Source organism: Mesoplodon mirus, assembly GCF_964341445.2.
Source record: "Mesoplodon mirus genome assembly, chromosome: 19".
Taxonomy (NCBI): Eukaryota; Metazoa; Chordata; class Mammalia; order Artiodactyla; family Ziphiidae; genus Mesoplodon; species Mesoplodon mirus.
The window spans coordinates 40305683-40322287 of record NC_138995.1 but is presented as its reverse complement, the minus strand read 5'-3'; the positions used below and the strand labels follow the sequence as shown (position 1 = coordinate 40322287).

The 16605-nt window shown below is 57.2% G+C and overlaps 2 protein-coding genes across 5 annotated transcripts in view; one reads left to right on the top strand and one right to left on the bottom strand.

Annotated features, from left to right (window-relative positions):
* LOC309794320 (dynein regulatory complex subunit 4-like) overlaps window positions 1-16605 on the bottom strand; it is an 86153-nt gene that overhangs the window by 20851 nt on the left and 48697 nt on the right. Inside the window, exons 11-15 of the mRNA XM_082605642.1 lie at window positions 15939-16004; window positions 13426-13618; window positions 2526-2694; window positions 1839-1994; window positions 541-1242 (exon numbers count right to left, since the gene is read on the bottom strand). Of these exons, the coding sequence (XP_082461768.1) occupies window positions 13469-13618; window positions 15939-16004 (216 nt within the window). The 3' untranslated portion in view covers window positions 541-1242; window positions 1839-1994; window positions 2526-2694; window positions 13426-13468. The remainder of the gene's footprint in view (window positions 1-540; window positions 1243-1838; window positions 1995-2525; window positions 2695-13425; window positions 13619-15938; window positions 16005-16605) is intronic.
* On the top strand, window positions 10307-13051 carry LOC309794322 (5-hydroxyisourate hydrolase-like). 4 transcript variants are annotated; one of them, XR_014292029.1, is made up of 5 exons: window positions 10307-10588; window positions 10958-11097; window positions 11341-11466; window positions 11838-11949; window positions 12365-12453. XR_014292029.1 is itself a non-coding variant. In XM_082605645.1 (5 exons), exons 1-5 carry the CDS (start codon window positions 10337-10339, stop codon window positions 13042-13044), a joined length of 744 nt encoding a protein of 247 aa, XP_082461771.1. In that variant the 5' UTR covers window positions 10307-10336; the 3' UTR covers window positions 13045-13051. The 4 variants fall into 4 exon arrangements, 3 of the variants coding, with proteins under 3 accessions (XP_082461771.1, XP_082461773.1, XP_082461772.1); XM_082605645.1 differs by lacking the exon at window positions 11838-11949 and adding an exon at window positions 12955-13051 and having other exon boundaries at window positions 12365-12500; XM_082605647.1 differs by lacking the exons at window positions 11341-11466; window positions 11838-11949 and adding an exon at window positions 12955-13051 and having other exon boundaries at window positions 12365-12500.

The following is a 16605-nucleotide window of genomic DNA, read 5'->3' as shown; positions in this document are numbered from 1 at the left end:
GCTGTGCCAGCCCCACCTGCCTGCTGCTCTACCGGGACCCTAGCTGAGCAGGTGAGCGCGGAGCACAGAGGGTAAACTGGTCTTCGGCTGCCAGACTCAGCCTGGTCGGCCACTGGCCCAGCCAGTACCTGAGGCAGAGCTGCCTGTGGGGAGGGTGTCACCCGCAGACGCTGTCCTCAAAGCTCAGGCCCCTGAAAACTTACCAAAGAGGTTTTCTTAAGTTCGTTTTTAAAAGTAGGAGGCCGTTCATATATCACCCAGAGAAAACTTCTGTAACATTCTGAAATATGTACTTTAAGATCTTATTTTGCAAGCTCTCGTGCTCGATGTCAACAGCTTTGTTTTTTTTTTTTCTCATAATATGCAGGTGTTTAGAAAAAAAAGAAATTTAGAAAATACAGAAAATAAAAGCCACTCATAATTGTATAGGGAACACCAATTAATACAGCATCTGGTCACCACACACAGACACATGTGCACACACACAGGAACACACGTGCATGTTTTTCTTCTAAGAAATCTTTTGAGCCCCCATCTTACCTTGTCACCGGCCTCTGTTTTTGCTCACCAAGACGAGCCCGCTTTGGCCTCATAACCGGTAGGTTTCCATGCAACTCAGAAGCAGGCGGGCAGCAGGGGCTGTGAGGGGTGGGCACCGCCTGGCCCTAAGTGAGGAGACAAGAGCGAGCACTTCTCCTCCGGGTGCAGTACCTTCAGGAGCCACTGGGGGAGACACCGAGGAAGAAGCTTCTCAAACGCCTTCCCTTCAGTTTCCATGGTTACAACATGCCCCACGTCCCGGGGTCGGAGCGGGGCTTAACAGACCTTCTCTTGTTGGACATGAAGTGTTTCCAGAGAGAATCTGTCCAGATCTTGGCCTGGCTTGCTGCAGGTTTACCCATGTGGTGCATTCGGGGCTCAAGGAAGTTCTGCAGCTTTCCGGGTTTAGGGCTGAAGCACACCCCGCCCTCACCCCTCCCGCGGTCACTGCGTCTTCCCCTCCAGAGGAAGGTGTCTGGGACTACTGACTGCAAAGACACTACCGAAGAGGACAAAGGCCATGGCTGGCCCAGGGCTGGGGTGCTCCCTGGGGAGCAGAGGGGACATAGGACACTCAGTGCTGGTCTCACCTGTCCTGCGTGCTTATCCTCCTTCTCGGTGGTTGTGCGGCTTTCTGCCCCCGGGGGGCCTGCCAGCGAGGGGCTCCCAAGACGCTGAAGGCTGGGGTTGGCGGAGGGAGTGCTGGATGACAGGAAACCCAAGACCCTCCAGCAGGTCAGTGCGGTGAGGACAAGACCTGGCCTCACTGGACGGCTAGGCCCTGTCCTTTCGGGACACCCTCTCTGGACCCCCGTCGGAGGTGTGGCTGTTTCCCCGATGCCCACCTTGGTCTCAGGAGGCAGAAGAGAGACTGGGTTATCCCTCCCACCTGCTGCCCGGGGAGTCACAAGGGCCCCTTCCCACAGTCGGAGCAGGCTTAGCAGAGGGAGTGCTTGGGTCTCACAGGGTCACTGTGGAGAGGGACTGACTCCTGACCAGGACCCTTCTTTGCTGGTTCTATTTCTGTGTTGTCTTCACACCAAATCTCACAAGTGCAAGGCCGGGTTTTCACAGCATCACTGGCCCAGGGGCCAGCGAGCCTCCTTATGGTGAGTTTGTTACAGGCAGGGAGACAGGGCGGCTGGTGTGACGCTCCCCCGGGCGAGAGAAGGGACCACACTAGGTTGTGTCTCCTGCGGGGTTTCAGGGGTGCCAGCAATAGGGGCGGCCACTCCTTTTCTAAATATGTCAGACAACCACTGAGTCCTGAAGTTATTCATGAAACATTTTTTGAGCACCTGTTATATTGCAGGTACCACACGTGAGGGTTGCAGAGGTGGAGGTGGGCAGAGCTGGGTGTCAGGAACCAGCCCTACGGTCGTGGAAGAGGCTGAGGATTCCATGAGATGCCGGCTTCTGATGGCGGAGTAGACATTTTCTACCGCAAATATTAGCTGCAAAGATACAAAATAAAGAGAGAGGCATGACTCTTGCAGCAAAAATAAGGGTGTGGGGTGGAGGAGAAGGTGGCAAGAAGAGCTGAGCAGAGCGAACAAGCAGGTCCTGTCACTCCAGTGTTAAGCATGCAGGATCCAAGCCACCAGCTCAGCTCGGTCAAGTCCCTGCTCTGCACTTAGTTACCGTGAAGCCCTGGAGCCTCCACTTCCCCTGCTGTTGGGTTGGTACAGGAAGTTCTTAGCATAGTCACTGCTGTCATCAATATGAGGCTGAGGGCCCTCTACATGTGGTGTCCTGTCCAGCAGACCCTCGGCCATACCCTCCGAGCCCAACCAAGGCCCAGACGAAGCCTCACTTCGCTGGGTAGCCTCACTGGGGACCCAGGTCCCCCTCCCTGCTCGCACTCCAGGACGCCCTCACCCACAGTCAAAGCGAGTTCGTGGCCAGGCCCACACTCTACCCCCGAGTGGGGAGAAGGAAGGGGCTGGAGGGCAAAGTGCCTTCAGGCAAGTGGTACAGGAGCTCACCCATCAGCCCTCGTGGTCCGTCCCTGGGAGCACGGTCACGGGTCACGTGCAGCTGCAGGGACGCGTGTGCCCAGCTGAAGTGCCTCCTGTGAGGACGCGAGCTCTCTGCCGTGAGCACTGAAGCAGGACACCCTGAGGGCTCTTTCCGAGGCTGGAAGACTCCCCGGTCCTTGGGACGAGAGATAAAGCCAGAAAGTGGGTTCTCGCTGGGACAGGGCTTCTCTAGACCCAGCTTGGGGACAGCAAGAGTGGGACAAGGGGCCCCGTGGAGACTGTGCAGCCGAGTGACAAGCCCACGTTCACCCGGCGGGAGGCCTTTGAGGGGTCTGTGACGGAGAAAGCCCACCCCGTGAGACAACAGAGGGTTTCAGGGACACACGGCAGCAAAATCAGGGAAAATGTGAAGACTCTGGGAAACTAAAGTACGAATATCAAAGAAACTCTTACTGCCCTGAAGGTTCCCCCTGACATGAGCAGGGGCAGCTCTAGGACTGCAAAGGTTTTTGTGGTTTCAAGCAGCAGAGACCCTGCTCCACAGCAATAGGGCTGGGGGGCTCGGGGGGCCACAGGCAGAATCTCACAGAGATGGGTCGACGGGGCCACAAAGCACGGGGGCCCTTCGGGGATCGTGGGGCTGCTGTTGTCCAGGGTCGCCCACTGTCCGGGGTCGCCCGCTGGCGGCCGCACCCCTGCCGTGTCCCTCCTGCTCACAGACCCTCCCCCGTGGCTGCTCTGGCCCCATTCCCTTCATGCCCCCAATTCGTGCCCCTGAAAGCAGCAACTTGACTGACTGCTCCTGATTCCGGGGCCAGCAGGACTCCCTCCGGCTCTCCCTCCCCAGGCGCCAGCCTGCTCGCAGCCTCGGCGGCGCCCCAGCAGCTGCTTGTCTGGAAGCTTCTGTTGGTCTCACGAGGCACCATGGGCAGCGCTGCCGTGTCCATATACCCATCGTTTCCGACCGACACCTGGGGATGGACACTGAGGTTCACGGGAGGTACCGGGCATTTCGTAGCAAAGGGAGCTGTGAGAGGATGTGCTCTGTCTCCTCCTCGCCTGCGACCTCGCCTGCCACTAACGCTTCCTCCTGGGCCTCCACGCCACTCACCAGGCAGCACAGGCTGTGTTTAGATCACCCTCCCGAGGCGCAAAGCCATTTCGGGTCCTCTCTGTGGACCAGACACCAGAGGCTTGGTTCTAGCAACCGGGACACACTGCCCCCAACCCCTCGGCCCAGCCTCACCACTTCTCTCCCTCTGGTTTGTGTGCTCGGCCCCAGCTCCCGCAGCGTGGCCAGGGTCCAGACAGAACTCCCCTGACAACGGCAGGGGAAAAGGGAGGACAGAAGGGACCCGAGAGCAGTGGGACAGATGGAAAGATGGGGTATGGAAGACCGCCCTCCCCTCAGCCGCCTAACAGTTTCTCAGCCCCTGAAGTTAATGGTGCACAGCGTTCCTATAGTGACAGTCACATCAAAGGATGACGTGAAGATTTCTGAGAAAGTAAACAAATCATTTGGAAATAATTATACGACTTTGGTGAAGTATTTGAGCTGGCACTTACATCACTTGATGCAGTTTTGTTATCTGCATAGTGAGGAGACTAAAAAGCGAAGACATTTAATTTTAGAGTTTTTTAAAATACATTTATTTACTATTTATTTATTTATTTTTGGCTGCCCTGGGTCTCTGTTGCTGTGCGCGGCCTTTCCCTAGCTGCAGCGAGCGGGGGCCGCTCTTTGTTGTGGTGCGTGGGCTCTAGGCGCGCAAGCTTCAGTAGTTGTGGCCCGCGGGCTCAGTAGTTGTGGCTTGCGGGCTGTAGAGCACAGGCTCAGTAGTTGTGGCGCACGGGCTTAGTTGCTCCATGGCGTGTGGGATCTTCCTGGACCAGGGCTCGAACCCGTGTCCCCTGCACTGGCAGGCGGATTCTTAAGTACTGCACCACCAGGGAAGTCCTTAATTTTAGATTTTATATTAATTTGTTTGGTCGTGCTGCTTGTTAGCTGTTGACACCATCAACTTTTCTCCCCTTTGTCCCCACAGGAACCTCTGCAGATGGCGATAAGGATACGAACAGCGTGGCCACTGCCTACACCCTCAGGCAAAGCCCTTCAGGGCCGCATCACAACACGTTCACCATCAACCAGCACAGGGGAACCATCGGTATGCCCACTGCTGGGCTGGAGTGACAGGTCAGGGGTCAGGAGGGGGGGCCACCCAGTGATGCAATCAAATCTACATTTGTCCCAGCTGGTGAGGCACAGACACCACCCAATCAGAACAGGCACCAGCGGTAAAGACGTAAACATAAGACACGACACCATAAAACTCCTAGAAGAGAACGTAGGCAAAACATTCTCTGACATAAATCGTACCAATGTTTTCTTAGGTTAGTCTCCCAAGGCAAAAGAAACACACATACAAAAAACCCAAATAGGACCTAATCAAACTCACAAGCTTTTGCACAGCAAAGGAAACCATAAACAAAACGAAAAGACAACCTACACAATGGGAGAAAATATTTGCAAACGATGCTACCTACAAGGGCTCAACTTCCAAAATATACCAACAGCTCATACAACTCAGCAACAAAAAAACAAAACAAATAACCCAATCAAAAAATGGGCAGAAGACCTAAACAGACATTCCTCCAAAGAAGACATACAGGGCACTTCCCTGGTGGTCCAATGGTTAAGACTCTGAGCTCCCAATGCGTGGGGTCGGGGTTTGATCCCTGGTCAGGGAACTAGATCTTGCATACAATAACCTAAGATCCTGCACGCTGCAACAAAGATCCCACACGTGGCAACAAGGATCCCGCGTGTGGCCAAATAATATTTTTTAAAAAGAAAAGGAAGAAGAAGAATACATGAAAAGATGCTCAACATTGCTAATTATTAGAGAAATGCATATCAAAATTGCAATGAGGTACCACCTCACACCAGTCAGAATGGCCGTCCTTAAAAACTCTACAAATAATAAATGCTGGAGAGGGTGTGGAGAGAAGGGAACCCTCCTACACTGTTGGTGGGAATGTAAATTGGTGCAGCCCCTATGGAGAACAGTATGGAGGTTCCTCAGAAAACTAAAATAGAACTACCACATGATCCAGCAATCCCACTCCTGGGCATATGTCCAGACAAAACTATAATTCAAAAAGATACATGCACCCCTATGTTCATAGCAGCACTACACACAATAGCCAACACATGGAAGCAACCTAAATGTTCACCAACAGATGAAGGGATAAAGAAGATGTGGTACATATATACAATGGAATATTACTCAGCCATAAAAAAGAATGAAATAAGGTCATCTGTGGCAACATGGATGGACCTGGAGATGATCATACTAAGTGAAGTAAGTCATACAGAGAAACACAAATACTGCATGGAATCATTTATATGTGGAATCTATACATGACACAAATGAACCTATCTATGAAACAGAAACAGACTCACAGACATAGAGAACAGACTGGTGTTTGCCAAGGGGATGGGGGCTGGGGGAGGGATGGAGTGGGAGGTTGGGGTGAGCAGATGTAAGCTTTTATATACAGAACGGATAAACAACGTGGTCCTACTGTACAGCACAGAGAACTACATTCAATATCCTATGGTAAAGCATAATGGAAAAGATTATTTTTAAAAAAGAATGTATACATATGTATAATTGAATCACTTTGCTGTGCAGCAGAAGTTAACACAACATTGTAAATCAACTATATGTCAATAAAAAAATATATCAATTAAATAAAGAAGAAGACACCAGCCACTCAGAGCAGACACTCAACCCGTAAGAACAGACCCCAGACCAACTGGCACACAGACCAACCAGTCAGAAGAGGTGGCTGCTGCAGGCGGGGTCCTGCTGGCGCACACAGGCTGACGGTGAGCCCCAGGCACAGTGAGCCCTGAGGGATCCCTGGAGGAAATCAGAACTGTACCCACAAGACCCCTCCTCTAACTGGCAAAACGAAGTGGCTCTGCCTGACACAAAATTAGACCACATCCCCTGGTGAAACCGGAAAACGTTCCTGGCATCCTGACCCCATAAGTGTTGACCACATAACTGAAGGGGTCCCAGGACCCCCCAGTTTAGTGCTGGGACTAGGAATATGTTGATCAGGTCTCAATCCAGGAGAAGTCTCCTCCTGGGTCAGTTTTGGAAGGGGGTGGTCTGAATTTATCCAAGTCTGCTTCTCTGCTGAGTGGTGGGCCAAGCTGAGCCCTGAGGTGTGCCTGCCAAGACAGCGCCCCGGAAGCCAGTCACTTAGTGGAGGGAAGGCCCCCCACGTTTGGTGCATCTGCTCTCTGGCGGCACCTCTGGTCCCCGCGCTGACCACCACGTACCTGTGTGCCGGCAACCCCCAAGGTGAAGGCTTGTGACCGCAGCCGCATCACAGGCACCAGCAGCACCACCCCTCCCATCCTCGGCCCGACCTCGAAGTCCAGCTGAGGCCAGCGGATGTCTCGTGAACTATGTTCTACGGTGGCCCATGTGTCACTGCTGAGCAGCAGTGTCATGATGCAGGCCAGGGGTCCTCAGCCTGGCGGAACATTAGAACCCCCTGGGACACACTGACCCACAAATGCTCCCTGTCCCAGGGCAAGGGCAGCCAATCCTGGACCAGGCAGTGACCCGAATGGGCACACAGGTGCTGAAAGCAGAGTCCACGACACAGACAAGGTGCTGTTATCCCAGGGCAGGGAAGGGGCCTCACCTCCGGCCAGAGCTCTCTGATGCCCCGGCTTAAGACTAAGGAGGCTTCGGGCACAGGTGGTATGGTGGGAACAGACTCGGAGCTGCTCCGGAGACGTGCAGCGCAGGACACACGGGTGAGTGAAGGCCAGAGGGAGCTTCCCGTAAAGAAACAGAGTGCAGACAGGCTTGGGGTGCAGGGGAGCCCGATGCGGGCTGGGAAGCAAGGCCTGGAAACCATGCCTCTCTCTCTCCCATGCTCTCTTCTTTCATCTCTGCCTTCTTCATCTACTTAACTCCCGTTCTGCAGCCTGACGTCTCTGCCCTTGCGTATCTGCACACTCACTGTCCCTCTGTGCACATCTGCACACTCCTTCTGTCCATTCATTCAAGGGATATTGATGTAGCACCTACCTCTGGCCAGGTCCTATCCAGGCATGGGAACAGCCTTGACGAAACAGACAATAACCCAGGTCCTTGGGGAGCTGAAATGCTACCGGGGGCCAAATGCGCCCCTCCTGTGACCCCCACCCCTGGCTTTGCCTTCCTCAGCCTGCCGGCAGGCCCCCTGACCTCCAGCACCTGTCACCCTCTGGCACTGCCCATCGTGTGGCCTTCTCAGCTCATAGCACCATGTGAAATGGCCTTCCCCTTGTCACCTGTCAGCTCAGTGTACCTGGCGATGTTCAATATTTCCTCAGTGCAGGAAGGTCCCAGCTGCCCTCATGTCCCTTCCGTTGAGTTCTGACCACAAATTCCCACCACAGCGGCCTGGAAGGACTCCCGGGGTGGGGCGTGGAGTAGGGGCAGGGGTTCGGGCACCCTTGGTGTCATAGCGCAGCTGCAGTGCCTCAGGGGAGCCCCAGAGGCTGGTCCCACGTGGGCCTCTCCAGGGGCTCAGGGTAAGGCGGGGACCTCCCAGTGCCAGCACGGACCCAGACGGCAGCCCGACCAGCTGACTTCTCACTGGGACAGGAGGACGGGCGACCCTCGTCGCTGCTCAGCGTCTCAGCCACCTGGGAAGAACGGTCAGTTCCAAGGTACTGAGCACCCTGTGTGTAGTTATACGTTTTACCTGCGTGATCTCAACTCCCTGAAGCAGAAACGCTTTGGGCTACCCACCTGGAAAAATCAACGCGAGTGGTTTAAAATCACTGCACGTAACACAATCCAGACACGAAAGGTCCCACCCACCTGCCAGGCAGCCCAGCGGCAACACCAGGGATGCAGCTTCTTTCCTCCTCAGCGTGTGTCTTCCTTAGGGCCTGTGTCTGTCCTCCTGGTGCCGGGGAGGGGGCGGGGCGGGGGGTGTGGAACGCTGCAACTCCAGCATCACACTCACCTTGTCAGAAAGGAGTGGGGAGGAGGGAGGATTCAAGGCCTGTGTCTGGTCTCTTTTTACAAGAGACCCAGCAGGTAGATGCGCACTTTGCTCCCCTGAGTGTGGTGTGTGGCCGCTCCTGGCTGGAATGTGTAAGGCAGCAGGGTCACAGCTCGGGGGTCACGCGGCAAGCACGGCATGGCTGGCACTGGGCCTATTAGGCTGGACCCCCGTGCCTACTCTTAATCAACCCACTGCCCTCCCAGACGCACAGGGAAGGTTCCAAGTGAAGCCTGCAGGCTGGGGAGGGGGCCCTAGGGAGGCCCCAGAAGGAGCTGTGACAACGCCCTGCCCTGCCCCGCACTCTCCCAGAACTAGGTTTTCTCTCGGGGCAGAGAAGGGACGAAGGGGGTGAAAGGGCACCCTCCAAAAAAAGGTTTGATTGTTGTTTTTGTCAGCTTGCTTACGACATTTGAGACTTTTACTGTACAAAGAAAGGTTACAGAAAGAAAATAATTAACGCTTGTCGACACTGCTTGTCCCAGAGGTGGACCTGGTATCATCAGTCTTTTGTGTACCACACTAGAAAATATTCCCGTACATGGCCCCTCTGTGCCTCAGTTTCCTCCTCTGTAAAAAGGGGATTCTAATAGCTGCACCCTGAGCTTGTGATGGTGATAAGTGAGCTTGCCCTTGTAACGGGCTGAAAGCTACTGTGGACTTAAAACCACAAAGCTATACACGCCTCCCGCCCCGAGACCATCCACCTTACACACAAATGGGCCTCACTCTTTTCACTGGGCTGCACAGTTGCTGTGTGTGGCAGAGTTCATGTATTTAACTGTCCCCTGTGAGGACAGTCTGGTTGTTTCTGGTCCCGTCCCCATGGGCGTTTACCAAAACAGCTGTGTGTCTCTTTGGGGCCACCTCCTAAAAACGTGAGCCCTGCCAAATGTCACATGCATTTAACTCTCAGACAGACATTTCCTGATTGCCTGCAAAGCACTGTAACCAACACCCAAGTGTCGCTAGAAAGGTCCCCTTCCCCACCTCAGAGGGGTCTGATCCTTAACGTACAAATTGGCCACACTCACTATCCAAATAATTAGAAAAGCCTCTTTAGCGACAAGAAAAATGACTCCACATCCAGAGCAATCCAACCCGCCAGGCAACGTCACCCAGATTTTAAACACAGAATGCCCTTATCTTTATTTATACATTAGATACAGTCTGTTCCGTGTGTACATCACAGACTACTGCAAAACAATCATGGACTCGTGCCCGTCGGCTCAGCCTTGTCTCTTGTTTCCTCATTTCTGAATAGCCCAGACACTACCCTGTCAGTGTGCAGGGCCCCTGCTCCTTGGGGGTCGAGGGCCAGAGCGGGTAGGAGGAGGGGCGGGCAGTGCGACCACACGAGCCATGGGTCCCGCCTGAGGCACCACCACGTGGCCTGTCGGGGCTTCCATCAAATCCCGACCTTCCCAGGGAAGAAAACATGCTACACCGGTTCAGGGACTCCTGGGGGTCGTCAGGCTCGCCCTGCGCCGCCCAGCTGCCGAAGTGGACCTTGGCTGGACATACTCGCCCCGCCAGAGCCCCACCCCCTCCCCGCGCCCCTCCCCGCGCCCCTCCCCGTCCGGTCCCGCCCAGCACTCCACCCCAATGTCCCGGAGCCCTGCCCCTCGGGCCCCCTCCCGCCCCCCAGGGCCGCTCCACTTCCGGGCCGGGAGGAGCCTCCACGGCCCCGCAGGTCTGTGCACCGTGATCGCCCACCCCTCCCGACCGCCCCCATGAAGCCCCCTGGGCCCCTCCAGGTGGGCACCGAGGTGAAGCCCCTGCGAACCAGACCAGCCTCACCCCTCCCTGTGGCTCCGCCCCGAGTTTGGTCAAACACATGGCCCCGGGGCCTGGGAGGGGCCCGGGGAGGTTCTGGGGGTGGCAGCGTGGTGTCGCCACCTCGCCAGCCCCCAGGCCAGCCTGGCATGAGCTCCGGGGTCGCCCTGCGGCTGCGGACACTCCAGCGACACCTGGGCTCCCCGGAGGTAGGGGGACAGGCCCGGACTCGGAACCCCTGAACTCTCCTTCACCTGGGGCTAAGGGGACAGAGCTGGGTGCCGGGAGAAGAACCCCGTGTGGCCACCCACAGCTGGCACTGACTGAGGGAGAGGCCCCTGGGTGTGGAGACCCCTTCAGTGCTGGGGGGAGGGGGCTGCTGGGGGAGGAGGGGGACAGGTCAGCGACCTGCATGGCAGTGTGTCACCGCAGCCTGCTCGGGCTGCTCGGCAACTCCACCACCCAGGGCCCAGGGGCAGTTTGGGACTTTGTCCCCGGGGGCTGTTTACACCAACTCCGCTGCCTCATACCGGCGGGTGTGGACACAAGGCAGCTTCCCTGCCCTTCTCGTGGCCCAGGGCAGAGGCATGGAGCCGGGCAGCAGCCCGCTGACCACACACGTACTGGACACTGCCTCAGGGCTTCCGGCCGAGGTCCTCTGCCTCCATCTGTCCAGGCTCGAGGACCATGGCCAGCAGTGGACCGAGCTGAGGAAAAGGTAGGAGGGCGGTCTGGGGCAGGATTCGAGTCCATACCACCTCCCCGCCCCACACCAGGGCAAGGGGTGCATGCCTGGAGGGCAGGGACCAGGGCTCACCACAGCCGGACGGTCCCCTGCAGACTCTCAGGGCCGCTCTTTCAACAGGCTGTGTAGGCCTGGTCAGGGCCACAGAACGTGCTGGGACAGCTCCCAGCCCAAGTGCCCACTGCAGGGGGAAGAGGGGTCTGTTTCTTCCTGCAGGCTGGGCCGGCCGAGGCCTGAGGTGGGACCTGAAAGCCCTGGTTGTCACTGCTGGACGGGTGGCCTGTGCAGGGCAGCAGGCGAGCACTGGACGTTCTCTACATTCTCACTACACCCTGTGTGCAGGTACCACAGGCACCCCTTTCCTAGACGGGGGGGCGAGGGGGGACGGCTGGGACAGCAGGAGGTGTCCGCTGCCTGGCAGTACTACCCCTGCCCCAGGCCCAGGCTCTGCTGGGGGACACCCAGCCCAGACTGGCAGGTGTCATGGGTCAGCCTGTGAGCAGTTTCCCCCGACCCTCCCGCTGGTGTGGGCTGGTAGGCTGGACCCCAAAGGTTCCAGGCCTGAGGGTATGGAGCCCTTCAGAAAAGCCGGGGGTCCAGGTCCCGTCTGAGCTTGGAGGAACACACAGAGTCCAGGGCGGGGGGCCGTACAGACCCACTCCCAACCACACCCCCTAAACTGTGCTGGTAAATGCCACCCTTTCTGATCACAGCACAGACGCTTGCGAGCACGGCTGCAGGTGACGGGGGCGCCTAGCGAGCAGAGGCCCTCAGAGCCTCCACTGGTGAAGCTGCAAACAGGCCACCACACGGACAGCGATTTGGGTACAGTTACTGAACCAGAAAGCCACACGCAGTATATTAAACAAAAAGTACACGTTATAGAACAGTGTGACTAGTACAACCCGTTTTTAAAGTTTGTAAAATGAGCATATTTATGCATAGAGAAAACCTGAAAAGTATACATGCCAGATATAAAGCGATGATTGCTCATGGGGTAGATTGTGGGAATTTTCTGCCTTCTGCTTCTCTGTGATTTCTTAAACAGTGCGCAGTGTCCCTGGGCTGCCCCAGAGCCCCAGGTCCTGGAGGCTGTCCTGCTCCACAGCCGCCCAGGCCCGCTCACCCAAGTCCCAGTCAGGCTGCGGGAACATCGGAGGCCGGTGGGCATGCAGCCCTGGGGGCCCCAGGCCGGGGGCCCCTCAGCCCCCTCTGCAGTGCCCCCGCTTCCTCTCCCCAGCTACACGGACCATGACGGCCACTGCCCTGGGCTCCTGCTGCCAGGCCAGATGAAGGCGGGCACCTACAAGCTGGCCTTTGACACTGAGGGCTACTGGCAGAAGCGGGGCCAGGAGAGCTTCTACCCGTACGTGGAGGTGAGGGCCAGACGGGTGGAGGCCCACGACTCACTGTGACCGGCAGGCTGGCCCTGCGCCTCCACCACCTCGCACCTGCTTTGGGCTCCCAGAAGAAAGGGGTGCCGGACTTGGCCACATCACACCTGTCCCTGCCCTGCTCCGGGGTCAGGCTGACTCAGCCCCTGCAGACAGAGGCTCACCCGAGCCCCATCCAGCTCACTGTCCCCCTTCAGTTGACCTGTTCGGGCGGGACACCTTGGGAACCTGCAGACCCAGGGCCCCTCAGATCGAGTGCTTTCTCTGGGGAGGACACAGCCACACCCACCGCCCCCCCAGCTGGCCCTGGGGCTCCTGACCCCAACTGCAGCCCCAAGCCAGCCGTCTGGGCTGCTGAGTCCATGGCAGCACTGGGGCCAGGCTGAGTGCACTCCGTGCTGGCCTCTGGCTCTCCCGGTGTCCCCTCTGCCATCAGGTCGTTTTCACCATCACAAACGAGACCCACAAGTTGCACGTGCCGCTGCTGCTGAGCCCGTGGTCTTTTACCACGTACCGAGGGAGCTAGCGGCTGACCGGCAGCCGGCCTACGAGCCCGGACCCATCACCACGGCAGGCTGAGCCACCCCCAACCAGCAGGGCAGGCTTGTTGCTCGCGGGCACCAGGGTCACACTTTCCGGGGACGTTCTGGCCCCGATTTCCCAGTGGCAGGGCTTCAATAAAGCTGTTGGCATCTGCGAGGCGGCTGTGGTCACTAGGCACACTCGGCTGGAGCTGTCCAGCCCCAGGTGGGATGGGGGCGGGTGTGCGCACAGAGCTGGTGGGCTTGGGGAAGGGGCCGGACGGCACCGTGGGCCCTGGGAGCCTCTCCACACAGCCACGCAACAGGACAGGCAGCACTTGTGAAAACCTTCACTTGCTGACAACGCATGTCTTCAGAACAAATACCTGCTGTCCTCGGTGCGTGAGGTGGGTGTCGTCCGGGCAGGGGCTACGTTGGGGTGCTCACGAGTCCTGCGGGGCCCTGGCCCAGCGTCTGCCCGATCACGGCCGTCTCCAGGGGCTTGAAGCCCACGTTGTCCAGGGGGACCCCAAAGGCCAGGAGCTTCGCCTCATAGGTATGCAGCAAGTCATTGTGGGCCTGTGGGGACACAGAGGCCTCAGGGGAGGGGCAGCCGGGGCTGACCCTCGCTCAGGCACACCCAGCCCCGTGGAGAGCTAGCCTTTACCAGGTGCTCACTACACCAGACCCAGACCCTCACACACTTATTTAAATTTGAGAATCTAATTGGCTTTACTCATGGCAGCATCCCATCTAGTAAGCGGAAGGGTGCTCCAAGGAGCTGTATAAAATGGAGGCTTTTATGGGCACAGGAGGGTGGGACAAGGAGGTTAAAAGGGTGGGCACCTTCCCTTAGGGGAGGCAGGGGGTCTTAGGCAGATCACCTCCCACTGCTGATGGGTTTAAATTTCCACTATAGGGAGAGGCTAAAACTTCAATTAGATTAGGTATTAAGTCTTGGTAGGGTTCACATAAGTGACTCTGTTTAGGGCCTGTTGTTTCTTTTTAACAGTCCCCCCTTTTGATCAAACTCTTAGCCTGAGAGATATGATCAAAATTTTAAGGCATTAGTGCCGCTCACAGCTACCACCTGTATTATCTCAGCTTTTGCTGATTCTGTTTGGGTTTTTGTTTTTGTTTTCCTGAATCTCTGGGATTCACAGGTCAAGATTTCGGGTTCACATTTTTTAAGTCCGTCATTCCCCACATCTTTTTCAATATTACAGTCTTAAGGAGACCATTTGCTTGGTGGTTAGTGGCTGCGAACATGCATTTAAAGCTTTTGGGAAAACATAATGCACCAGGGGTATGATTATGATTATTATAAGCAGGACAAACCCCAGTGTTTGGAGTCCTCAAGACCAAACCAATCAAAGGCCCCATGGAAGGGGCCACCCTTTTAAGCCAAGTGACTTGCCCAGGGATCTTATGTAGCTGAGTTTCCACCTCCCCAGAAGAGTGGTCCAGATGAGCAGGTGGTGATGGCCACCTCCTGGCTCAGGTAGAAGACAACCAGAGGCTTTCCTTCTGTTGAGAACAACTCTGGCCCGCATCTGAGGACTTTTATTGGGCACTACCCAACCACTTCGTGTGTGGGACCTCGGGTAACCCACAATGGAAGATGCCCCCACCGTCCCCGTTTCATGGCTGGGGAGACTGAAGAGGGCGTGCACTCAGAGCAGGACTGTGGTTTGAGTTCCTGGTTCCCTGCAAGCATTTCTCACTCAGGCTCAGCATCCCTGCCTTCTCAGGGATGACCCTCCCTGCCTTGTCTACTGGCATCTATTCCCTTCCCCCATCCCAGAAATGCCGAGATCTGGGCAACAGCGCTGGCAGGGCCAACGCAGACAGGGTTTCCGCTCCCCCATCCTTTAAAAGCAGATGTTTTTAAAAGGGCACATTTCACCAGACGGTTGTAAGCGTTTGAAGAGCTGACGCGTGTTAAATGCTTAGAGCCTGGCCTGACGCAGAGCAAAAGCTCAAAGGGGCTCCTTGCCCTCAGCATCGCCAAGACAAGGTGCTGGGAGCTGAGAGTAAAGGGTGAGCCAGGGCCGGGCTCCAGGACAACTCAGGGGCTGGGCCCTGGCCCTCACCCATCTCTGGGGTTCAGCCCTCCCCACAATCAGATGTGGGTTATGGAAATTCCCCCAAGAATGCATATAAGTGTCAGGGGTTCCCAGAGCACCTGGGGAGGGCCCTATGGGCAGGGAAGGCCCAGGGCATTTGGTCACCACGGAGCCCAGTGCCCGTGATGGGCACTGCCTTCATCCTGGGGCTCCACAGCCCAGGGCTCACATCTGAGTCATGCTCGCGGGGTGCTCGCTCTCGGGAAGCACATCTGCAGGCAGCACTGTGTCTGTGTCCCCACAGGCCAAGCACTAACAGAGCCGCGGGCTCAGCCACGGAGCTGGGGACGCTGGGTGCAGGGCACAGGCGGCACCAGGGTCAGGGCACTGCACTCCCCAGCTGCAGGAGGCCTCTGTGTGTGGCTTCTGCCAGACTCATAAAGGCCTTGGAAGACGTGCTTGGAAGACGTGGAGGTTACTCTGAGGGTGCAGAGACCCCCCGCCCGCCCCAAACCGCCCCAGAGGCCAGGCTAGCGCCGTGGCGCCAGAGCAAGGGCTGGACAGGGACACAGGGACAGCCTGCTGGACAGGACACCACACATTCACTGGCCAGGCCCCATCAGGGACGCCAGGACAGCGTCGGAGCCATGCGGATGTACTCCAGGCCACCTGCAGGTCAAGTGACCCTGGGCAGGCTCAGACGGCCTCAGACTGTGTCAGCACCCAAAGGTAAAGATCAGGTGGGGTCCTGGGTGAGGAAGGGGCCTGAGGGAGGGGTGTGGAGCCCCGGGCACCTGGAAGAACATGGGGGAGAGGTGGGGGTCTCCTCGCACCTTGCAGACCCGGGCCAGCTCGTATTGCAGGTCCTTGATGGTGCTGTTCTTCGATTCCAGAAAGTCCTGAGGAAAGGAAGGTGTCAGGACGTCCACACGGGGAGCGGCTGGTGTGGAAAGGTCTCCAAGGGAGACAGATCTGCATCTCCATAAGGAAACTGCCCAGATGGTGAGAAGGGCCACCCCGGCTGCCAACGCCATCCCAGGGAAAACCCCCTCGATCCCCCACCTGCCCTGCCCTGGCCCCTAGGCGCAGCCATGGTGACTGCCATGGACGGGCCGAGTTTTTATCCCCTCACCCTGGTCGCTGGCAGCACTGGGTTGCTGGCCCAGCTGCAAGACCGGCTGTCCTTCCCAAGAGGAGAGCAGGAAAGCCCTCCTCCCCTCTGTGATTCACACACAAAAGGGACAAGAACAGAGACGAGCCCCCAGACTCAGGACCATGGTGATGCCGGCCCAGACAAGGCCCCACCATGAGGCTGCACTACCTCAGCCCTGAGAGCCGAGCCTGGGTAACTTGGGTCCTCCAGGCAGTGCCACCCACTGAGCCAGGGCCATCGCTTCCCTCTGAGCAAACACCTGGTCTCAGCCAGAACCGTGGGCACGACATCACCTTGGACCCCAGCCCCCTCCTCCACTGGTGACGAGTCATCCTCTGTCAGCCCTG